Raw genomic sequence first — 25,959 nt, forward strand, 5'->3', positions numbered from 1 at the left:
TCCTGCGCATCCATTCTGGGGAAGCACGTGGATGAAGTGGGCTTCTAGGAAGAAGGGGAGGAAAAGAAGAGGCAGGGAGATGTCACAAGACATTTTTGGGGACAAGACCGATGTTTTGCCTTCAGAAAGAAGCTCTCTTCCCTCGCCACCATCTCTGCAAAAGCAGCTAAAGAATATGTATAGAGCATGTTTTCTTGACAGCACTTTCAAAAAATATGAGAGAGAGAGCAGTCAGTTTTCTCCACTCTCCTCTTTCACTAAAGTTGCTAGTGCCCTTTGGAAATATGAAAGAACTCAAGAGCTTTCATATTTTCAAAGGGTAGAAGTGCTAAAGAGCACTCTTGTATTTCAAAACACACCGAGAAATCAGTTCACATCTGCTGAAATTGTTCACTTGGTAAAGGTAACACCAGCTAGAAATGTCACTTAGTTACAGTCTACCTTATTTTGAAGGGACGAGGGGGTGCACTGGTCACCATTTACCACATTTGACACGGCCCTTTTGTGTCCTGCAGCTGCAGCATCGAACAAAGAATCTACCCCGTACGGCATTTCTTACCTGTTCACATTTAAAGCTTTCATCTCAAAAAGTAGAGTTTCACCTACAGTGAAAGATGCTCCGTGACAATACTGAAGGCTCCCAGGTAAATACAGAACCAAAACGGCACCCAGAACATGGTTGGCTTTCAATATGTCATACAAATGGACAGCAGTGTTGCAAAGTATTGACCCAAGAGCTCTGGGAGAGGTTCATTCTTTATTCTCATTCAGTCTTTGGCCTGCCTGCTGAACAGACGACAAAGATGATCAATGCGACAAGCATCTGCCTGTGGGTGGAGACCTTCATCTGATTTCAGAAAGAACCAAATGGGAACCAAATGATAACAAAGCTCAGACATTAACCAGGACTCAAACTTGCCTCAAACCTTCTTCTAAAATTGCTTAGCCCTCCAGCCATGCCACAGAAAGCACAGCATGGTTTTGGGGGAAGTATAAAGATCTGCTTGGGCAAGTGAAGTCAGAGAGGGAAAAAAGGAACTCACTCAATTGGTTTTATTTATCACCTGGCTTAGTGGATTCATTATTTTGTTGCTAGGTGATCACCATTTGCAATTCATAGAATCATAGAACACTAGACCTGGAAGGGACCTTGAGAGGTAACAAGACCAATCCCCTGCCTCACAGGAGGAACAAGCACCATCTAGATCATCCCTGATAGCTGTCTGTCTAACGTGCTCCTACATATCTCCAGTGATGGAGGTTCCACAACCTCCCTAGGCAATTTATTATATACACATGGACAACAGTAGATGTAATAGCCCATTAGAAGCTATATAAAGAACTAATACAATACAATATTGAATTAGACCCTGTCTGAAGTCAGACAAGTTCTACAATCATTCACCTCCTCCCTCCCCATGGAGCTAATCAATCTCATTGAGACAGACAACGTGCTACGTGGAATTTCTAGGTTATAACTGGATGTTGAAAACTTTTCCAGATCCTACTGTTGTCTCTATAAAGAGATCCATTTACTTCAGTGTGCACCAAATCCAGCCACTGGGGCCTTACCCTTTGTACCGTAGAAGTCAACAGGAATTCTGCCAGTGACTTCAAAGGGATCAGGATTAGACCTGTAACTTAGGGTATGTCTACACTACCACCCTAGTTCAAACTAGGGTGGTTAATGTTGGCAACCAGAATTGCAAATGAAGCCCGGGATATGAATTTCCCGGGCTTCATTTGCATATTGCCTGGCGCCGCCATTTTTAAATGTCGGCTAGTTCGGACTCCGTGCCCGCGGCTACACGCGGCACGAACTAGGTAGTTCGGATTAGGCTTCCTATTCCGAACTACCGGTACACCTCGTTCCACGGGCTTCATTCAATCCCGGGCTTCAAATTCAAATCCCGGGCTTCATTTGCAACTCCGGTTGCCTACATTAACCACCCTAGTTCGAACTAGGGTGGTAGTGTAGACATATCCATGCAGACTATCAGTTTTGTTCTATTCCTTCTCTTTCAATCCCATCACATCTCCTGGAAAAAGGAGAGGCAGGAATTGGCTGGCACATAATTTGTAGGATGTGAAACTCTGGTAATTAGCCTGAGCTGTTAAAAGGTCACATTTCCCTACAGCTCAAAAAATAAAGCTCTCCACAACCATAATGAAGTGTTATAGAACCAAAGAATGGAACTAGCATTTAGACAATTAAAGCAAAGTTATCGATCTTAACAAAAGTCAAGGTAGCCCATTAACAAGTCCCAGATTCAATCAAAATATAGCAAGAATATTTAAATTGTAGCATAAATTAGATCTGTAACAGTCTTTATAGGAAGAGGCAAGATAAGTAGCAAAGTTATCTTTGGAAAAATCTATTAGTACTAATGGAGCGATAATACTTTTAGATTCATGGATGCTGACAGATTAAATTCTTTCAATTCATTTTTTTTATTTGGGTAGCTCATTTGACATTGAGTAAATCCTAGATTCTATGGTGAAGTGTGAACTGTGGGCATTTCTCTTTTGCTATGTCAAAATCGTGCACTTCTGGCATGTTTTCAGGGGGATTCTCAGGCATACCACATACTGCTCCCAAATGGCAACTGGGGTAAATAATTTTTTTTTAATCTTGAAAATAGAAATACTACAGCTCATAAGTTCACCTAAATTTTGCCTCTAATTTAAGAAAGGCTGCAAAAGAAGAAACAAGAAAAAAATATTATAGAAGAATGTGTGTGTTTAAACACATACCGTCTCTTCCCGTAATATAGGGTCGATATGAGTGGTCAGCCTCACTTTAGGATAGTGGTTACTGCTGTGGGGTAGGCATAACCCTGGGAATGCAGAGAGGTCCTCCAGGCGGTACATAAACTCATCTGCATACTATATTTGCCTAGTTATACAACAGGCTACAGGAATAGCATCCATATGGAGAAAAACTTAATTGGTGCTGGTGCTTCACTGCCTCCCAGAATGTCAAAGCTCACAATTAAAAAACAAGCTCAAGCTATCACTCCGAAATGCAAACAAAATTATTATATTTACATTCCAATCAATTCATTTCATAATTATATGGGAGAAAGGCGAAAGTAAGGAATTATTCAGCAATCGAGTGCAGTGAAACTTCTATATTTTAGGTCTGATTTTGTATACAAGTAGTTCTGGGGTGAGGCAAAACTTGAGGTGTGCAACACAAATCGGATTCCCGAAAGGGATACAGTAATCTGGGAAGGCGGAGGACCACTGCTTTAGGAGGAGAAGAGGTCATTAGTTTCTCTGTCTCCAACAGCAGAGCTAGTTGGAATTTTTTTGGATGAAAATGTTTGTGCCTGTTGCAAAATGAGAAACCCATCTAGAGAAAGAAACCCATTCTAGAGTAGGCTGCAGAATAGGCAGTCATCTAGCAGATTAGGCACTCACTTAGGGTATGGAAGGCACCAGATCAAGTCCCAGGCCTGAAAGAGACAGTGCAGGGACTTGATCCTCAAAGTGTCTTGCAAAACAGAGCGGTTTTATGCCCAGTCCCTTCCAGTATTACTCAGGGTTCAGTCAACATAGAACTTGATCCTTGTTAAATGCAGTTGTGTTGATTTATGCCAGCTGCAGATCTGGCCCTTTGGGACTCTCAGTATTCCACTACTTTCTGACAACATAATACACAGGAGATTATAGTACGAAGACCAGTTTTCCCAAATAAATCCAATTTATGACAACTACATAAACCATCTCTTCAAAAAGACCAAAACAAAACAAAACATCTTTTGTGCACGCTGTATGGGACCTACCCAAACTTAAATACTATGTCAAACACAGGCTAAAATAATTCAGTTCCTGAATAAGAAGGGTATTTGAACATCTCTCTAAAAATGTACTCAACTCTCAGAACGACATCATATGCACGGTGGTATCGGGAGCATTATCTGGAAGCTTTCTGTTAGAACTTAGTGCCTAAAAAGGCAAGGCATGTATTAAATTGATGCACCACCTAGCGTCTTCTGACTGTCCACTGCATTCATTAGTCAATTCCAGTACAGCACACTGACAAGCAGTGTTGCTAAATGCTATGTAGAATTAAAGTTGAACTCTAAATAAACCATTTACATTGTATACATTTATGCAAAAAATGAACAGAAACTAGAGTCTCTCTCTCTCTCAAACACACACACACACACACACACACACACACACACACATTTCTGACATTATATACTAGCAATAAAAATCTCCCGAATTAGGAATTTCATACATAATATTTCGAAGGGTAATGTCTATCCTCAGATTTACAGCAGTCTTGGTTTTGGCCTATTACCAAGAAATCGCGAGGCATTCGTCACCATAAAAGCCATGTACGCTTGTGTGATTGTGTAGATTAGATGGGATTTTATATAAAAGGTTGAATTCAATTAAGGAGAGCAAATTCATTTCAAGAATACAATTTATTACTACAGCTAATCTACTGAAGAAAAGATTCTAGAAGTAGTAGCTCATAGGTAAAAACAATTCTCACTTTAGCCGTGTATGCCTATTTTACATTTACTCTCTGACTTTTACTAACACAAATGCTCACAAAAAAAAATGTAGTTTCACAAAAGCCCTTTTACTAGATAAAAAGTTACACTTATCCGACTAGGTAATAGAATAGGACTGACAATCACTCACAAATAGGCAATTAAGTTCAGATTTTTCTCTCTCTTCCCGACCCACACTCACAAAACATGAACCAACTGAAACATATATATAAAAAAGATCTCATTCTGCCTGGCCATTCTCCAAACGGAAAGGCAACATTCAAATAAAATATTCACTCGGCGTGAGATTTTCAAATTGAAAAATTCAGCGGGAGTTAGGCATCTAATTCCCTTAGGCTCCATTATAGTTCCCAGCCCTAATTTACTTTGTCACTCTTCTGAAAATCCCATCTTCAACTCTTTACACGGATTCACCCACACTTCAGGTGGAGGAGATGCAATGGAGAATGCAAAAACCCAATCTCCCAGGCTCCCCACCCCCCACACACAGAGAAAACACAGCCAATTAGAACAGTGAATTTACATTTCAGTTAATTGCACGTTTGACGCTGCTTCCTTAAATCAGATAACTGTTATCGGTGCCTCGCAGTGTGGCACTATTCCAGGTCACTTGGAATTAAGAGAAGACTGTGAAACTTCATATTGACTTCAGATTCTAGCGTTTGTGGATTCTAGTGTTTGTCATTCCTTTCATCCTCAATAATTCTAATGAACAGCCATCAGGAGACGGATTTTTGGAAGCTAACCTTCCCTTATCTTAAATTACCAAGATGAAGTCTATTTTGCCGAACTGAAAGGGCACAGCCAGCCATTTCTACATTGGCTACAAGCAGCGTTACATTGGTCTGCTGAGCCAAGAACAAAAAAATGCACATGCCGCTTGAGGTGATGACTTTTACAAAATCAAATGAGATGATTGATGTCTGCACATCTCTGAGACAATGGCCAACTATGCATTTACTAGCTGGGTATTCTTTCAGACCTAGTGAATACTGGTCTTTCCATGTACCCCCCTCCCAAATCAGAGAGAAAAGATGGAATGTGGCAGCCTTATTCTAAACACAGTATAAAACCTAGAGCAGTGACGCTTAAATTGTGTTACGGAGGCAGTCAGAGGTGTGCCGCAGAGAACAACAAAGTTCAAAATGGCCACTTTTTTTTTTTGGGCTCAATAACTTCCTCCCTCCACCTTTTTTTTATTTATTTTTTTTTTGCACTCACCAAAAAATCCTTGGTGTTCCTCATAAAAAAAAATATTGTTTGGTGTTACTCGGTCTTAAAAAGCGCTGACGTAGAGGTTACATTCTCTGCCCATATCATGTCTTGTGCATAGGCATTGCTTGTCCATATTTGTCATTGCAGACTAGAGCACTTGCATGCATGCAAAGTGTAGATGCTCAGTTCTGACATTACATAAATATTTTTTCCATACCAAGGGCACCTCTCAGCAAACACCTATTAATATTCACTTTCATATTTATTCTCTCTCTCTCCCCCTCACTCCCCACTGGATGCCTTACATGGCAGTCTGTAGTCTAGATTCAACATTCTGATGCCCACTGGACTCCAATTTGTGATACCTCTTAAACCTTGAATCTGACGAAGTGGGTCTTTGCCCACGAAAGCTTATGCTCCTACACTTCAGTTAGTCTATAAGGTGCCACAGGACTCCTCGCCTCTCTTAAACCTTGAACTCTTACTTGAGTGTGGCGGAAGGCATTTTCCATTCCTAAAACTTGGCTTCTTTTCTACATTTTACCCAGTTCAATAGGAGTTTTGCTCTGACTGATTTTATGGATTGTAAAGAGCCGTAGGATATGCAGGATGATAAGCATTTGAGAACGGGCAGATTGTGGTCTATTGCGGAAGTTCTTGTCAAGCGCAATTTAAAAGACTTTAATCTCTTGTTATGATAATACCCTGGAAAAAAACCCACAAATTGATAACAAAACATGTTAGATTGGAAGAAAAACAAAAGCTCACTAAGGAAGATTCATAGAAAAACATTTTTTTCAGCAAAGCTTTAGATCTTACAGCATGTTTAAAGAAATAACGAACGCTTTGATTTTTCATTTGTTTGCAATGACCCAACACAGTTCTCTTGTGATTCTGCAGCAATAAAAAGACGGTCATTCTAAACTTGAGAGAAAATAAGCAGCATTAAAAAAACTGGCTGTGTTCTTTAAAAAACCCTAAACAACACTTTTTTCTCCCATTATTAATTTAAATGGAAACTTTTTGAATTCAGTCCAGCTACTAAGGAGTTACTGTAGCATTGAGGCCAGGTCTACACTAAAGGGGAAAGTTGAATCAAGATACGCAATTCCAGCTATGTTAATTACATAGCTGGAGTCAATGAACCTTGATTCAAGTTTCCCTTCCATCCCCACAGTGGGAAGCCAATGGGAGCAAACACTCCCCTCAGCTTCCCTTTGCCTTTGCAGGAGGAGGAGTACTGGCCGCCAATGGGGGTATCATCTGAGTTCAATTTAGCAGGTCTTAACTAGACTCACTACATCGAACCCCAGAAGACTGATCAAGGCAACATCAATCTTCCGCTTAGAGAAGACATGACCTAAGGGTTTAACTGAGCTCAGTCCCTTTTTGCTAGAAACTGTACATTGACCATAAGATCTTATTGTGTACAAGTTGACAAAGGAAATGTGGGAAAATAGGCACAAAGAGCCAAGGTCATACAGAAAGTAAGTGGAAGCTGGGAATAGACCAGGTCCCTCTAAATTCCAACTCACTGTCTCCCTCGTTGTTGCCTGGGAAGATTTCCTAGCTTTGACATCCTTATCGTATGTCTTGCTTTCTCTCTAGAAGTAGGTGTTAGGGGAACTGTATATTTGTGAAAGGAACCAGAAAGAAACCCCTGGCTGTGTCTAGACTGGCCAGTTTTTCCAGAAAATCAGCCACTTTTCTGGAAAAACTTGCCAGCTGTCTACACTGTCCGCTTGAATTTCTGCAAAAGCATTGACTTCCTACTGTAAGAAATCAGTGCTTCTTGCGGAAATATTATGCTGCTCCCATTCGGGCAAAAGTCCCTTTTGTGCAAAAGAGCCAGTATAGACAGCTCAGATTTGTTTTCCACAAAAAAGCCCTGATTGCGAAAATGGCGATCGGGGCGTTTTTGCGGAAAAGCGCATCTAGATTGGCACGGATGCTTTTCCACAAAAAGTGCTTTTGTGGAAAAGCGTCCGTGCCAATCTAGACGCTCTGTTCCAAAAATGCTTTTAACGGAAAAGTTTTCCGTTAAAAGCATTTCCGGAAAATCATGCCAATCTAGACTCAGCCCCTTTGTATGCAGAAAGGATGGAGCGCAGGTAGCAGTAGTGCACGTTTCCACTGTTCGGATGACTTTTCAAGCCTGGCTCTTGATGGGTCTGTTTAATGAGGCTTCTGCTAAATGATTTTTTCCAGCAATGGAGGCTGGTTTGTGTGACATGAACATTTGCCCCCTGCGGACTGAATTGAGCTTCCATTGCATTCGTACAAGCTAGCCAGGCGTGAGTTGGTAACTATTTCTGGTTACTCCTAAACTTGGCAGGGTGCAAAATGGTGAGCAGGCGGTAGAGCATTCCGTGTCCCATGACCATTGCTGAAAGTCTTCCAACTCCAGCTAGTTATTCTATTGCCTGCAGATAATACCTTTTTGGGGAAGGCTTTCAAAGGCACAGACAGGAAAGCCAGCTTCCAAACTCTCATTGAAAGTCAATTGCCCTTCAACACCCAATTCTCATGCATGCATTGTAAAATCATTTTCCTTATTGTTAAGCTAACTGATTCCAAAACACACAGTAGTAGTCAGCAAATTAGTCACCTCACACTCATTCCTAAACACACTGTGGGTATGTCTACACTGCGGCTATTGCAGGGTACTTCTGGCATCCTGAAATAGTATTTTCCACATCTTGACAGTGTGCCCGTTATTTCAAAATGTAATCAAAATAATGGGCACACTATTCTGCCTCTGGGTAGACTGCTCCAAGTTTTAAAATTGTGCATCTCGAAGTAAGCGCGAAATAAGGTACACAATTTACTTAGCTCAAATTGCGTACCTTATTTCGACCTAGTGCCACAGTGTAGACACCCTCAAGAAAGACAGGGCATCATTACTGTAGATATTTCATGAACAGGTAGTAAGACAGGCCCTGTCTCAAATAGCTAGCAATGCAAATGGACAAGGCAGACAAAGGGAAGCCTTATTATTCCCATTGTACAGATGGGGCTGAGAGGCAGGCGCGTAGATTAAGTAACATGCTTAGGGTCACAGAGGGAGTCTGTGGCAGAGCTAATCTATACTCACAGTTCCTGGGGGCAGTGCCCTAACCACAAGATAAGCCTTCTTCTCTAAAGACAAGACTCACAATAATTCATAAATGACTAAGGAACATTTTGCTTTTATAATCATAGCATTTCTATATATTGCCTTCTTTTGCTTACTAAAACAGTCTTCTAGAACAATCCACTCCAGGCTGTCAGCAGTGGAAGAGACCGTAGAAGCAGCTGATGGACTCTTAAAGGCAGCTGTGAGGAGAATATATGGATAATGAGACACTCAGAGCAATTATAGGTAAAAATTTTTGCAGAGAATTGGGACATATCTGTTTACTTGTTTTTTTGAAAGAATTTGGAAGAAGATTCACACACGAGTATATTTTTCCACAGCAAACCACTTCTGGGTTTCACCCAAGAAACTGGTACTATTAGAGAGGACTCTGAATTAGAGGGTGGAGCGTTCCATCAATGGCTATTAGCCAGGGTGGGCAGGAATAGTGTCTGTAGCCACTTCGTCAGAAGCTGGGAATGCGTGACAGGGAACGCTTGATTCCCTGTTCTGTTCACTCCCCTTGGGGCATCTCGTATTGGCCACTGTGGGCAGACAGGACACTGGGCTAGATGGACCTTTGGTCTGACCCAGTCTGGTTGTTCTTACGAATCTTTTGCCTGATTGGCTATGGCAATTCCTGTTCTCCTACATCACCAACATTACTGGATAATTGGCTGTCATCGAGAAGGAGGACAAACACGTCAATTAAAGTTAGATGAGTAAGTTACAAAAGGTGAAATAATACATTTAGACTTGCTTGTATTGTGAGCGATTTTCATAATCTACTTGCAACATGCATTACAATGTTGTTTATTGTCTTCTAATGATCTGTAACAGACTATAAAAACAGCATCCTTGCAAATATTCATGCTAGATGGGTAGGCCAAATGATACAATGCGGCACAAGTTCTTTCAAAGTAGAAATGGAAAATGAAACAAGTTTCTATTTTCTATAAATGAATCCGACCATCTGCTCCTTTACAACAGCAGCAACATCCAAAACAACAGAAACAGCAGCCTCTGGTGTTAAATTCCTGCTCTCAGTCTCAGACTCCACATTTCCTCAGAAAGCAGGACTAAAAATACAGCAAAGATACATCAAGTTGCCCCACGGGTCCCTTGTACCATAAGTAATTTTCCATCGTAGTATATGATGCATATTATTGCATTCGCCTTCTATAAATCACTATGGAAATATTATAGTAGCAATTATAATTCTGTATTAGTGAAAGTCCACCTCGATCTTTAATTCAATTATAGTATCAAAGAGGACACTTGTTTTTTATAGTATGTGAGCTCATTTCACCTCTGTAGGGCTAATCTTTACCTATGAAAGGACAGAAGTTAGATTCCCACCAGCACACATGAAGAAATTATTCACTGAGTAGTACGTGCATTTAAAAAGGAGACTAAACATAATATCTCAGCACAAAGGAAGCATTATGCTAGCTCTAATTACATGAATGGGACATATCTACAAGCAGTAAATAAGCAAGCATGTAAATGATGACATATGTTTGCAGATCTACGCACCGTGACAATATTACATGTAACACCTTGATTTCATGAGTGGCTAAAGAGGAAGGAAGATGACCTGCATTGAGTTAAGGGTAGTGTACACTTTTTTCTTTGCAAAGCAGTGAAGTACTTTCTTATGCAACAACTGTGCTGTTTAAAAACAACGACAATGGGCTGCTTCTATGCGTTGCAGTGACTGCTGCCCTTTGATGTGAAGAATTAGAGCCCATTCATGACGGAAGCAATTCTGACAGTCGACAGGCGCAATCACACCACCCCACTAAAATTTCATGCACAGTTTGTAGCAACATTTTACCAAGGAGGACAATAAATTGGGCAAGTTATCCAAGAGGGCGATAAAGATTTGACAAGATCTCAGGAGTGAATTTGCAAGAATTTTTAGAAAAATCTAGATTTGAATTCATGAAAGAAAAAGATGAAGGAAAATGGTCAAGTGGTCCAAATACATGACTGGGACCAGGAACCTCTGCATTCTAAGCTCAGCTTTGATAGCAGAAGCCCTCTGTGGCCCGAGGCAAGTCACTTGATCTCTCTGAACCTTAGTTACCCGATCTGTAAAATGGAGCTAATATGTTACTATGAGTGTACCAAGTATGCCTCATTCTGAAGGATATAGCAAGGGCAGATAATTACTAAGTAAACTTAATGACATGAACAGAAACTGCAGGTGTTTGCTCAGGAGCAATGTCTCTGCTCAGAAGGTAATTTGTGTGTGCAATTGAATGAAGAGTGATGATAGACACACAGTCTTGAAAGGTATTACACACTGGAATACCAACCAGATGGATAGAGCATATGATCTTCTTTTCAACCTCAAGTCCATAAGCAGAATGCTCGGGCAAGGACACTTTAAATGACATTCAGAACCAAATCACACAAATGGTCCATAAATATTTTCCTTGCCTTCTCTATATCCCCCATCATCACAAGATCAGAATACCTCATGTGCCTCTAGACCACACATTCACCACATACAGGCTTTCAAAAGATCAAACAAATCAGTATGTGGATTCAATTAGCACTTGGCAGGTCAGGATATTTCCCCCCACTTTCAAGTTGTAAATTGTTAAATGTATTTTTAATAACCAAGACGCTTCATTCTCAGCAGGGTACCAGGTACAAAGAAATGAACCTCAGTGAAATTCTCCCCAAAACAACATACAAACAATTTATTCCTTTCCAATGCAGAATCAAACAGGTTTCTTAAACACTCACTCAACTAACTCCACATAGTAACTAGCTACAGCAAGACTGCCATAACCCTCAAATGAAATGCTGTAGAAGACTGAGAGCTCACTAAGAAACGCTGATACCTCTAGCAAGCGGATGAGCAAAACTGTAGCACTCAGGTAAAATTGATCTACACCAGGTGTCAGCAAATCAGCAGCATAGATAGGATTAAAACACAGACCTCTTGACTATCAGTCCTCTAACTTAACGACAAAATTAATACACTTGGAATTCTGCATTTGTTCCTTTTTCCAGCATTACTTCTGGCTCTCTCACTCTAAGAAGGATATCTCCAATAATTGTATTCTTTTGTCCCACTGCTCCATAGAATCTTGATCAATGTCTTTGCCTTTGCAATTATCTAGACTACTGTTGTCCTCAGGTTCACACATATAGTATCAGAAGTTTTTGACTGAAAGGAGATATTGTTCCAATACCTTGTTGGCCACAGACCGACCCTCATTCCATTACATGGGTTAGGAAGGCTCTTTATCTTCATAAAATCAGCAGCAATATGCAGTGGCTGTCATACAGTACTGTAAAGCATAGGCACCATTTGAAGAAGATGGAAAACACTTAATGATTCTTACTTAGAACAAAATGTACTTAGATCTAGCAATAACACCCAGTGCATAGCCATAGGCTTTAAAAACAAGACAGTCAGAGACGGATGTTTAATGTTTATATTTCGCAGGCATCTTTATATCCGATATGGGGATGGACACAAAGCTGCAGTTTTCTATGCATCAATGAGTTAATTGCAAGGGAAATATTAGCAACTTTCTATGTCCCTTGTTTGGTTGTTTTTCTTTTTTTTTTTCAAATTACTGCTATCTCTCTGTACAATGTTTATGGTAAAATAAAAGCCTGCAGCTAAGCACACATATTCATTCTAACCAACTTAAAATGCAATGGAAAGATTATCTGCAATCATTCCTTTTTGCTTTTACACCCAGCTCAGAGCGAAACTCGGGAATGCAATTTCTCTTCGAGGTAGCTTTAAGATAACTTCATAAACAGTAATCTTATAGCTCAATGGGTCAGTAACTGGGGTTAACTGCTCCAGCTAAAGCTACAAGTAAACACTATGAAACATCAAAAAGGGGGAGAGAGAGAGAGAGAGATTACAGAAACTGAAATGATTCTAAAAAAACCGTGAATTCTCTCATAATAATGTCTAAAAACAATTCCACATCAGCCTGGTACCTAAACATCCTGTATGGTACATTTTAATTAAGTAGATGAAGCTTGTTTCTAACAATGGAGAGGAGCAGAAAAGTGAGTTAACCTGCTGCACATGACCTGTGGTGTGAATTGTTAGATGCATGTACGGGGCCTGATCCTGTTGTTATAAAAGACAATCGCAAAAGCTCCCATTGTTCAAACTGGGCAGGAGAAGGTTCTCAGTTCTCTCTCTCTCTCTCTCTCTCTCTCTCTCCTCCTCATGCTTTCTAATACTTCAGATGTAAATACAGACTACCACACCCCCACGGAATCACATAAATGACTGTATTTGTGGTCCCATAGTGGTTGAAAAAGTTAGGCTGCCCTGTCATATTCAATCCTGAAAACAAGTTCAAAGGAACTTTTGCCCTATGGCTCCTAAAGATGTCCCTTCACTCCATTACACCAAAATCTTCCCACTGTCCCTTTTATAGACCATAGCTTTATGCCAAACAAACCAGTTGGATTTCCTGTGGAATCGCAGACCAGGCTGGCCAGAGGAGCCATACCAAGTTGTGAGCAGCTCCCTGCCAATGACTTATTTTAGAAAGACCACCACAATCAAGTCCCCGGGAAAGAAACTGAAAGGATGAGCCTAGGACACGGGGATGTAGACCGACACAGACATCCTGATTCCTGCATAACAGGCAGTCTCAAGAGATTTCATCAGGAACTATTCAGCATGACAACACCCCCTTCCCCCCATCCACACACACCCACACCCTGAACCAGCCACGGTGGCAAGATATGCAGATGCCGCGCATCTAACATTCTTTGGCTAGTTGCTCGGCAGATTTTCCAAAATACAGGGGGTATTTTAGCCGGACGAGAGTCAGTGCCAGCGTGTACCCAAACCAAACGTGTCTCAGACACCCGTGGGGTTGGGCGGCTCATCGGCTTCTCATTTGCTACACAGGGTTCTGGAGTAAATCCATGGCACCAGAGGCTTAGGGGTTTTGTCCAACGGTACATTTTCACACCCCGGAGTCCCGTGCAGGCTCCTCCTACATCTTTCTCGCCTACTTTCACAGGCGGGGGGTGCCATCTGCCTATAAACCAAGCAGCCTGGTGGTAAATCACCTCTGGTCTCATTAAGGTGATGAGAGCACAATTTCCACTGCAATCCCCCCCCCCCCCCCGCGCCCCAGGAACTCCGGGACACGGTGTCTTGCAGCAGAACATGCTTGTTTTTTTTCCCGATCATCCCTCCTGGGTCTTTCTTTCAGCCCATCCCTTGGAGGGGCAGAGCGAGAGCCAAAGGGGCGCTCCCCAGTCCAGGCAGCGAGAGGAAAGGGGGGCGCTCCCACGCAAGACACAAAAAGGGGTGTCCTTGGGGGTGCAACCCAGGAGACAGAACTAAGCCCCGGGCCGCCTGGGCTGGAGGGGAGGCGATCAGCACCGAGGGAGGGGACAGCTCCCGGCTCTGTTCTCCGGCCACTCCGCCGCTTCCCCGGGGCTGGTTCCCTTTGCGGGTGTCTGGCGGGCTGGTCCCCGGCTTACCTCGCAGGGCAGCTGCCCAGCCGCAGAGCCCCAGCAGGAAAAGTAGCTGCCTCCCGCGGGGTGCGGGGCAGCCTCCCCCGACAGCCCCTCTCCCCATTGCTGCCGCCTCCTCTCCGCTCCGACTTCCTCCCCCCTCCGCGGGGGTAAGTTCCCTGCAGCCTCTCAGGTCCTGGGAGGGGATCTGCAGCTCCGCGGGCTGGCGGTGGGGGTGGGAGGGGGCTGGTCAGCGGGCGCCGGGGGGCCCCACTGCTGCGCTCCTCCCGCAGCTCCGCTCGCTGCTGCCCGGCGCCCGGCTCCAGACTAGCCGGAGCAGCTGCTAGCCTGCATCCCTCATGAGCCCCCCCCCCCCTCCGCCGGCAGCCAATCAGGCGAGGCCTGGGCGGGGCCGGGAGGCAGGAGGAGGAGGATGTGGTACCCAGAGCCAGGCGCCGGGATGGAGCAGGTGCGCCCTGGCTGGAGGGGGCGCACAGGTGAGCCCTGGCTGGAGGGGGGACGGGCACAGGTGCGCGCTGGCTGGAGGGAGGACGGGCACAGAGGGCGGCTGCTACCGCTGCACAAGGGGGGTTATTTTATCTCTTCTCCTCCCCTCCCCGCTTGCATCCTCCCTTTTCCCCCTTCCTCTCGCTGCTCCTGAACTCATCGCACATGCTGCTGCCCCGGAGAGACCACAGCTTCTTTTTGCTCGCCGGAGAGAAGGCAGCGCTGCCCCCTTCCATCCTCTCTCTGACTCCCCCTCCCCGCCTCTCCCCCCTTCTTCTGCAGCATCACTCTGCAAAATAAATCTTTCCCCAGACAGACAGCGACGAGGAGGCTGTGGTGCTGCTGGAGCAGCCTCCAATCTTCCTGGAGAATCCTTCTCCTTGTTGGCTGTTGTTTTAAGCCCTACACAAACGGTCTGCCCTCCAATCATGTGCGCCAGACAGCGATACTGCAGGTAAACTCACAGCCAGACTCTGCTGCAAATCAGGAGTTGCTCCACCAAAGGCCAGAGGGTCAAACTGGTAGAAGGACACCAAGATCTGGTCTTTAGTTTTACAATACAGGGGATAAGTGCCACCTCCAAGCACAAATCTCAGCTCATCATAAACAACAGAATCCTGACTAGCACCATCACCATAATGTGTTAAAAACATGACAACCATGCCAGTCGACAAGAACACAAAGACCACTCCTCCCCTTTCCCCAGGTTTTCTCCCATACTGGATTTACATTAGATCTTTTGCCACATCTATTTTAAAATACTTGTCCTGGACCGCCTATAGCTTCCCACCTACGTTTATTTTTTCCCCATCTAATCCTTCATTTTTCCATCATATTTCTGATGAGGGGAAAAAATAAACAAGTGCACTCAAGTAGCAGAAACATGAAATCAACTGAGGGATAGCAGATAGATTTGACTCATAAAATCAACCTGCAAAATTGAAACACCAGTATATGCTCTGTCGAAAAACATTATTTATCAGGTGCTGATGGAGAAACTTGCAGGAAAGAAGAATACCAGCAAAGCATGACCAAACCAACATTTTCAAATGCAGCCTACTCATAAGATTTCAGTGAGTATTAATTATATGGAAAGTTTGAAGAATCCATCATATTGTTTGTTCTGAGACCCCTAAAGATGGTCCAACACATGATGCTAAATTTCTTAAAGGAACCGAACCATTTTAACCCAAACTAATAGACTGACTTGTACATTCTCAGGAAACCCATTCTGTACACAAGGGGTAAGTTCTATAATTTTGGAGAGGGTAAATCCCTACTTTAAGAGCAAACTCAACTCATCCTAACCTAGAAGCCAAGATCAGTCTTTCTTAATAATATACTAACAAGTACAATATATGTATATATTGTCCCTGCTTAACAAGGTCCATTTCACTAGGGCTGGGTGTTTTGTGTTTCTAGTTAGTTCATTCCAATGCTGTCTAACTGTGGAGAAAGTGTCTTCTGTCTGGATTCTAACTTTCATTTTTTATACAAAATAGCCCAGTCCAATACAAACAGACAAAATACAAGAGAGAGACAGGACAACTGGATTCTATCCCCACCTCTGAACACACTTACTGTGACCTTGAACACATTCAATCTTTGTGTCTTGGTTTCCCAATCTGTAAAATAAGGTAAATATCTCTCTCCCGGGGAAGAAGGGGGAGTAAACATGACTTAATTCATCTCTTCTTCCCTTCTTGTTATTCGTCTGTGAAATTTTACTACTGCCCAATGAAGAGAAGGTGTTGCAAAGGCAGAACCTCAGTACATGAAATTTACATTTTCTCCACTGGCCTTCGGGGTTACCCCCCTATTTAGTGGGTTCCCCAAAACATGGAGCAAAATGCTGGGAAGTTATGCAGGTGCCACAGCTTTCCCTTCTATACTATATATTGCTGAGCTAGTTTGAAAAAAGTCCACCCAGAGCAGTTGCTGTAATATAGACGTAGGCACATCACCATTACCACCCCGATTGTTTTCATAGAGAGACTACTTTGCTGCAAGACTTTGAATCAGCACAGAGAATGCAGGCCTAAAACACAGCCTTAGGATCTCTACCCTAATGCACTCCTTCTCCTGCTCTACCCTCCCAACCAAATTTACACCAAGCCCAGCTAATTATTGATTCCTGCCAATGCCATTGAGTGAATGATTGATGCTCCAGGTTTCCTGCTTGCAATGCAATTATGACAGGGGCAAGCAAGAAACACAGGCTGAAAAAAGGGCCACATGTGTTAACTTCACTTGCTACTCATGGATGTACAATTCAGTGGAATATGCCACAAGAAACACATTTGGGGGAGCACTGCAATTTTAAAGGGAAATCCTACCTGAGTCAGAACTTTGCATGATTTAGACATTGGTGCATGCTGATACTGTATAGCCATATAGAGAAGCAGGAGGTCCATAGCATGATATATACAAGCTCAATGTATAGCTGTCCAGGTCATGGCAGTTGCAGCTGCTGGAGGAGAGATACTCACATAATAACTACAGGTGGCTTTTTAACGTTAGGATCTAAGCAAGCACGGGGAAGCAGTCAGGGCTTCTTCTAGTGGGGATGGAAGGGGGGAGGGAAGGAGAGAAACTAATCAAGAGGGAGAAGGGAATGAAGGCTACAAAAGAAGAACTCTACGCTTCCCTTGCGTTCAAAGGGTTAAGGCTCGCAGTAAGTAATTATTTGTTTTCTGACAGTGCATATTCCCCACCCGGGACTCCTCCAAGGATCTGCCAGCCTGAATCAGATGCAGCAGCTGACCCAGAGAAAATAAGGGAACACAAGGTTTTTTTTTTCCAGTATCACCATCTACAGATGCTGAGTGATCTGGCCCACTACAAGAGACATTCAGCTGCTGAAGAGAAGTCCCCTGGTCCAAACATGGGGCTTTGTATCTTCCTCCCGAGGCAGCCAACAGCACTTGACCCTCAATGGAATCTTCCAGCTGAGTTTTCAAAGCAGCTTTCAGACACAGGAAAAGTTTGCAGTGGTGTGATCATCCTGCGTTTCTGGTTTGAAATGCAAACCTAGCGAACTGACAGCCATTTGTAATGAATCGGGAGACACCCTCCCCCCAGTCAGATAACAGGGGCACCCCAAGATGTGGTATCAGTGGCAGGTAGAGTGCTGCTTTTTTAGTGTCACTGTGCTTCCTAAGACATACATGGAATGTCACTGGGATCTGAGAAGATGTAGCACGGCTATGAATAATGTATCTAATAATGCAGAAGACAATAAGTGTGCATCCAGGCCACCAATCTGTGTGACAGCGAGCACTAGTTACTTACCCGTTGACACTAATGCAATTATTCAGATCTCGGTAACGGGGGATGCTGCTGGAGTACAGATTGGGTCATCTGCTGGGTTACTTTTAGTCTGAGTGGAACGGCAAATATGTAATTAAATAATGCACACGCACTTTGAAGGAGCTCAATTACTGGGACGTAGAATACAATTAGAAAGGCAGTTTTCTTTGTCACGGTTCAGATATTCCCCTCCCCCGTGGTTTGTAAATCTGCCTCCGTAAACTAGGAGCTGTAAAAATACTCCTAATTTTCTGACCCCACCAGCAGAGGAGCTAGATGCAGAACATTTGGATGGCATTGAATACTACAACTCAAAGAATACGGTGACTTCTGCTACAGTACAGGTTGGACCTCTCTAATCCGGGAGTCCTGGCTCTAGCAACTTTTGGGGTCCAACATCCTTCAGGAACCACTGGGTGCTCCGGGGTCAGAGAACTCAGGGGGGGAACTATGGTAGCGGGACCATGGATGTTACTGGAGCAGTGAGCCCCAGTGGCAGAGGAGCCGGTGGCCAGGCAGCGGGGGGCTGGCAACCAGAAATGCAGCCTGGTGGCAGGCCAGCCAGCATCCAGGAGCAGGGGCCTGGGAGCAGAGTGGGGGGCCAATGGCTAGGAGGGGAGCCTGGTGGCCAGCATTGATGTCCTCTGGTCCAGCCAATTCCCCATTCAGGATCAATCAGATCCTGAAGGTGCCAGACCAGGGAGGTCCAACCCGTTGTCCTCAGGGGTATGTCTACACTGCAGGTCAACATCCACCGCTGGCCCATGTCAGCTCACTGAGTACAGACATTCAGGCTTGGAATGGAGCCCAAACTCACTAATGGTAGACATGCCCTAGGAGTACCAGTTTTGCACTGGGAGCACACTGTGCTAGGAGCTGTACAGAAAAAAGGGACCGTCATAGAATCATAGAACACTAGAACTGGAAGGGACCTTGAGAGGCCATCAAGTCCAGTCCCCTGCCCGCATGGAAGGACCCAATACTGTCTAGACCATCCCTGACAGCTGTCTGTCTAACCTGCTCTTAAATATCTTCAGAGATGGAGCTTCCACAACCAGTCCCCATCCCAAAGAGCCTACAGTTATAGCAGTGATGTGGAGAGGGGTGGGACTAGACTGCTTCAGATGGGGGAAGAAAACCCCCCTGGAAAGGATGTTGCTGTGCTAAAGTTCATCCTTGCAGTGGGATCAAAAAGTCTGGTGGGGTCAGACAGGTGCTAACTCAGTTAACCTCAGAACAGGGAGACGGCGAATTGCCTGTCAACATAGTTGGGATATGGAGGAAAGGGGGCCGGGGCTCGCATGACTAGAGGCAAACTTCTCCACATAGAAGGAGAGGAGGTGGATCAAAATCCCCCCTATAGTAGCACCCCTTCCTTTCCTCAGGTAGAGCTCCCCATAGTCTGAAGATCCAGATGCGCATAGAAATGGGCCAGGAAGGACTTCACAGCTCTTCATTCACCCTAGGCCTAGCAAAAGGCACAAGCGGTAAGTTCCAACAGCCACTGGCCATTCTAAGGCCCTGGCTGAGGCCCCTCTAGAGCAGAAGCTTTTAAAATCTGGGCCGTGGCTTGTCAGGGCAAGCTGCTAGCTGGCTGGGATGCTTTGTTTACATGCGCCTCCACAGGTATGGGTGATTGCAGTTCCTATTGGCCACGGATCACTGTTCCCAGCCAATAGGAGCCATGGGAAGCCAAGTGGAGCAGGATACTGCTTCCCGCAGCTCCTACTGGCTGGGAACAGCGATCTGCAGACAAAGAGAGGTGCAATCGCCCATACCTGCAAAGGGGCAGGTAAACAAAGTATCTCTCGGCCAGCTAGCGGCTTGCCCTGACAAGCTGTGACCCAGATTTTGAAAACGCCTGCTCTGGACAGCAGAGTAACCTTTCCAGAAATAACAGGCGTCACCAGCTCAAGCTACACAGACATGCTAAGACAGGATTAGCCCTGTAGAGTTTCAGCTGCCCACTGCCAAGGCTCGGAGCAATCCTGGACCACACTTCTCTATGCAAGACCTGATCCTGAAACACAACAGCAGTTGCAAATTCTGAGCAGTGTCAAGCAACCTGATTCTTCTGGTGGTTAGAAGTAGTAGGAGCCATGGGCACCATTGCCCTGGTCTATGTGATTGGGTCACTAGGTCCAAATTTCTACTGGGGACTACGTTCAGCTAGCCATATTGCTGATTAGGAATAAGAAGAACATAAGAACGGCCGTACTGGGTCAGACCAAAGGTCCTTCTAGCCCAATATCCTGTCTGCCAACAGTGGCCAGCACCAGGTGTCCCAGAGAGGGTGGACCGAAGACAATGATCAAGCGATTTGTCTCCTGCCATCTCTCGCCAGCCTCTGACAAACAGAGGCCAAGGACACCATTTTATCCCCTGGCTAATAGCCTTTTATGAACCTAACCTCCTTTCATCCCAGTCCCACTTCTCGGTTTCCGTTTCACTAGGTAATCCCTCTGGAATTGGCAGAACACCATGATATGACAGTCGTGGTCAGCACACCTCTAGGTAGATGGACATTCAACGAGAAGTGAGTAGTTCTTTTTCGTTTGCCCTAAAGTGTATACCTCTTCTCTAGCTGAAGTTCTGTGGTTTTATAGTTTGTTCTAATGAAGTTTTAAATGGCTGTTTAACTCTCCCATTGCCAGCTTTGTCCACATATTTGCTCTGCTGACACCATCACTGGACCTAACCATTTCAGTTATAAGATCAAGAACATCTATTTCTGCTCATCCAGAAATATAATTTATGCAATCATGTGCCAACAGTGTCTGTCTGCTATGTATGTAGGACAAACTTCTCAGACACTTCGCCAAAGAATCAATGCCCACAAAACAGACATCAGACAGTTTCACAAAAAAAAAACAGTTTCTTGCCATTTCAACCAGAATAGGCATTGTTTCAACGACCTGACTACCTGCATGCTTCTTCAAAGAGATTTTAACACAAGACTTCAAAGAGAAGCCTCTGAACTGTCATTCATGCTTACATTTGACACTTTACGAATGGGCCTTACCAAAGATGCTAATTATCTTACCCATTACAAAGATAGCTTCCCCAATTATCACCTCGAATATCATTATCTCATAGACATTATCTTCCCCCCCTCATCCCTCCTCCTTTCTAAAATCTGATTTGTCTATTTTAAATGTGTTCACTTTTTTTGATTGTATCCCTTTGGTATATATGGTCGTGCCAATTTTCTTCCACAATTTGATCTGAGGAAGTGGGTCTGGCCCATGAAAGCTCATCTTGTTAGTCTTAAAGTGCTGCATGGTCCTGTCTTTAGTCTGGGATGGCTGTGTTATTGGAAGAGCTAGAGATTGTCTGACAGCAAAAGGATTCACTTTATTTAAAACCCACACACACTGGGGTATTTTCTATATCCTTATCCTCTGATGCTAAGTCAGCAATACATGAACCCTGGAAGCCGCTTGGCTTTCAAAAAGAACCATCGTCTGCCATCTGCATCTGCCCTACACTGCATGCAAAGGTCTCTGCATCCCTTACAGGTAAATCACCTGCCTGACTGAGCTGATTGGTCCTCAGTATTCTCCTCTACCTTGTCCTCTATAGAAAGACTCAGCCAATCAATGATAGCAAAACCCCATGTCTTGTAAGGTCCCCAGTGCCCCGGAGTCCAGCTACAGAGACTCACAGGCAAAAAAATCAGGGAGCAGAACTTGATCCCTTTGTGATTTTTTCTTCAAAATTTAAATGATGTAAATATTTGATTGTCTCTATTTCCTCCTACCCTCCATACCCCACATCTTCTAATACCCCAAACTCTTTAGGACCTAACCTCACATGTGCACAAACCTCACACAAGCAGCCTTCATGGGGTCCTAATCCCCAGGATGCATCCTTAATATAAAAGTTAACAACAGATGACCATATGGGGCCACCGAATTAATGGACAATTCTGCACAATCCATGAGCTAATATCAATAATTACAATAGCCTCCCATTGCAGGACACTTCAGATACTGTAAAAAAATCATAGCAACACACTGAGATGCTAATAATACAGGATGATATATACAGTGAGTGTGGATATGCGTAAGTGAGATGTTATATCATAGAAAAAGATGAAATATCAAAACAGAAAACTTTCAAAACATCTATTCATATATTTCAGGAATCAAATTGTGATGCTAAACAGGCAATCAGATCTGCATGAATGCACCCTCCTACCCTCTCATGCTACACACTTACTGTTCAAAACTGGGATTCTGTATTTTTTTTAAACGTTACAGAAACGAGACTTCTACACAATTTGAATCCCAGCTTTCTAATTCTTGTTTACCAGGATGGGCGCTAAATCTGCTATTCTATGCAGTAAGTGGAGTCATCTAGTGGCTGAAAAATATACTGCATATCAATGTATTATTAAATACTCACATTATTCTTATTACCAGCTTGTAGTTTATATCTATTTTCCAAAGCCCGGCAAAAGTTACTGGGGAGGATCTTATGACGCACATCCATTTGCACGCCCTGCATTACAACACAACTTACTGTTTGGTAAAGAGCTTTGAAGTGCTCTGAGTATGAAAAGAATTTCAGGTACATAAAACCAATTTCTATAGTATCTTTCATCAAGATACCAGAGTAGAATGTTTACCTCTGATCTGTATTGCAGTCTTAATCTTTATAATGTATATAGTACATGCTAGCTTTGGAAAAGTCTAAATAGATTTTTCTTTATTCTCCATTTTTAGTATCTTACCAAATGCTGCGCTGAGATTTTGTGCCATTTTGCTTTCATGTGCATCAAAATGATGCAAAAACCTTTTATCCAAAAGGTACAGATCTAACACTGTCAATGACAGTAAAATATAGCTCTCTTTTAACACCTCAAAAAGATTCCACATCCTTCACTTGAAAGGAAAGTAGCCATATGGGAAGTCATAAGCCAACCCTTTTGATGAGATAAAATCTATATAATTTTTAAGACGATTAACCCAAGATTAAACAGGATACCACTGTTTGCATTTTTTTCCTGTGTGTTTACATTTTCTACAATTGACAAACACCATAAGGCAAAGTTAATTTGATAAAAATGAAAGAAAAAAATGCTAACGTGATTGGATTTGCACCAGAAAGGGGTTTGGAGTGCCAATTGGATGTTCAAAATTTGAAATCTGCTAATGTGTTTTAAATCATAACATTTGGGCACTCACAGAAGAGCATCATCTTTACTGTCTAACTCATTTCTTGAGCAATACGTTTGGAGAAATTAGATCCTCTTGAAATTTCACCGAGAGCATTTCTAGGAAAACACTTTATTTCTCCTCCAATGGGGCAGAAGGGGTTTCCTCGGTATTTTCTTTATTACTATTATTTTCATGCCCTTGTTTGATCACACGGCACAAATGAACAGTCTGCTCCCACCACATTCATTTCAAACAGATCCAGGCCTTTTGTTTTCATTGCTGCTACTGAATTAAGAGGGAAAGGGCAAACCATTCAATGTGCTGAAACCACAAAGAGCTCTGTAGGCAGATGCAAAATGTCCATCAGTGGTACTTTTCCCCCTCTTCCCTTCTAAAGTCATCCCCTACATGTCTATTACTAAGCCCTAGTCCATACTAGGGCATTATTTCAAAATAACCCACCTTAGCTCGAATTAAGAAGCGGAGCGTCCACACTACCAAACCGTTATTTCAAAATAATGGGCCACTTATTTTGAAATCTGTACTCCTGCTTTCCTGGGAGAATAACACTTATTTTGAAATAGTTATTTCAAAATAGTAGTGGTGTGGACGCATCAGTGCTGCTATTTCAAAATGACATTTCGAACTAATTACTCCCCAATACTTCATGGAACTAAGTCAAGGAAGCGTGTCCACATTAACAAAGCCTGCCTCTGACTTAATTCTGAGGCTTCCCCTGTAGTGGGGACACGCTAGTTGGATTTTGTAAAGTTGGGAGGTAAGTCGAATTTAGTTATTTCAAAATCATTTCTGAATGTAGACATGCCCTAAAGGAGTTTATTCTCTTGGTTCCTGTCATCAGAGCTTAACTTGGTGGGAGAGGCATATTGACTGAAGCAGAGAATACGACAATGGTGAGTGTGTACATGTCTCTCTCTAAATACGCACACGCGGGGGGAGCGAGGGGTGGGAGGAGGAGAGCCTGAGAGAAAACATGCTTTCGGAGAACCCAGAGGAAACCCCAAACCAGCAGGGATCTGGACGAGCCATTCAGCAGCTATTTGCAATTTGTTGTTAAAAAAGAAAGAAAAAAAGTTTCACTTTCAACCAATCAGACAATTCACTTGGGAGCATCTTTAGAACATCAGCTACACTGCTGGGCAGCGCGGCTCCAAGCTGGCAGGGTGCTGCTGTTGGCAAGGAGGAGTGTAGTTAGAGGACAAAGGACAAGAAACACCAAGTGAGTCGGTTACTGTTTTGCCAACACGGAGGAAAGCGAGTGACCTACCTACCCATTTTAGTCCCAGCCAGGGGTACTGTTGTTCTCAAAAGGCTATTGCAGTAGGAAGTTAGTGGCGTCTTTGCACATCCACAGTTATACAGCACAGGAAAGGAGATTAACCAGTGGAGGCCAAAAGGTCTTCCTTGAGTCTGACCGCATGCCTTTGTGAGCTGGGGGAAGCCGACGCATGGGATCACAGATCACAAGACACTGGGTCATGTGTAACGAAAGAAGAAAAGGAAAATATTCTTTTTTTCCTCCCCTTCCTTCTTCTTGAGTACAAAGGCCCGAAATATGTATGTGCAGCACTTTGAAGAGCAGCACCGTTTAACTGCAGAGGAAGGACGGTCTTGAGAACTGAAGTGAACACGTAAATGGGGGAGGGGCGTTAGTCTGGACGCTTTGGACAAGTCACAACCTCTTGGGACTGAAGTCACCAAGGAGCAACGTGAAGGAGCCAGGCAACAGCTCTCGAGGCCTTCGAGCAAGTAGCTTAATACAACAGGTGTGCCCAAGAGGCGGCACGACATCTCCTCTGGCTGGTTTCCAGATGACAAAAACACAGCGGCCGAGGAGATCTTGGTATTCCCAACCCTGGGCATGACCCATCTGCTAGCAAAGCCCATAGAAACTGTTGGAAGCTGGACACACAGCTCTTCTCATCTGTACTGGGGACTGAATGGGCCCCCAACTCGTTCCAGCTCAGGTAAAAATGTTTGTTTACAGCCACCAGCCCTGGTTCTCTGTGCTCTGTGCTGTTAGCTCTAATTTGCCAGTAAACGTCTTCTAGCACCCCAGCAAGCAGTGGCAGTGTTGGTAATGGCGCTAGACAATACTGACCTCCTATGGTCTGGCAAATGCTGTCAGGTCCCAAGGGTGCCGGACTAGAGAAATTCAACCCATAGTAGTACCTGCACCAGTGTTTTCAACAGTTTTCAGAGGATTCCTTCTGAGGTCATGACTCTATATACCCCTCTATCCTCTCAAGTTCGGAAGAAAAGACCTCTTGCTGGGTAGGGTATGTAAAATAAGGTGACACTGTTCAGACGGTTTTTCTGTGTCACGGGATGTCTTCCTAATTGACCACTGAACGCCAGGGCCCGCACCACTAGCCCTTTTTAAAAGCAAATAGGCTTTTCTCCCTCAGTCCTTTCCACTTGCTGTTTACCTTGGCAGAGCACACAAACATGGATTTCATGTACCCAGCCTGGTAAATAAAATCAAGGTGGATTTACCGTAAATAAGCAATGACAGCAAAGGGCCTTATCCGACCAGTTGTGGTGGCGATCAGTCATTTGCAAGTTAACCCTGTCCTCTGCATCGCCTATGTGCTATAATCGAGAGCTCCCTGATGCTACCGCTTGCAAA

General features: G+C 43.7%; 1 protein-coding gene across 1 annotated transcript in view; it reads right to left on the reverse strand.

Annotated features, from left to right (window-relative positions):
• The window catches only part of UNC5D (unc-5 netrin receptor D), a 364,515-nt gene that overhangs the window by 330,034 nt on the left and 8,522 nt on the right, over window positions 1-25,959 (reverse strand). Inside the window, exon 4 of the mRNA XM_089773737.1 lies at window positions 8,979-9,062. Within this exon, the coding sequence (XP_089629863.1) occupies window positions 8,979-9,062 (84 nt within the window). The remainder of the gene's footprint in view (window positions 1-8,978; window positions 9,063-25,959) is intronic.

This window comes from Pelodiscus sinensis, chromosome 28 (genome assembly GCF_052426305.1).
Source record: "Pelodiscus sinensis isolate ZL-2025 chromosome 28, ASM5242630v1, whole genome shotgun sequence".
Classification (NCBI taxonomy): Eukaryota; Metazoa; Chordata; order Testudines; family Trionychidae; genus Pelodiscus; species Pelodiscus sinensis.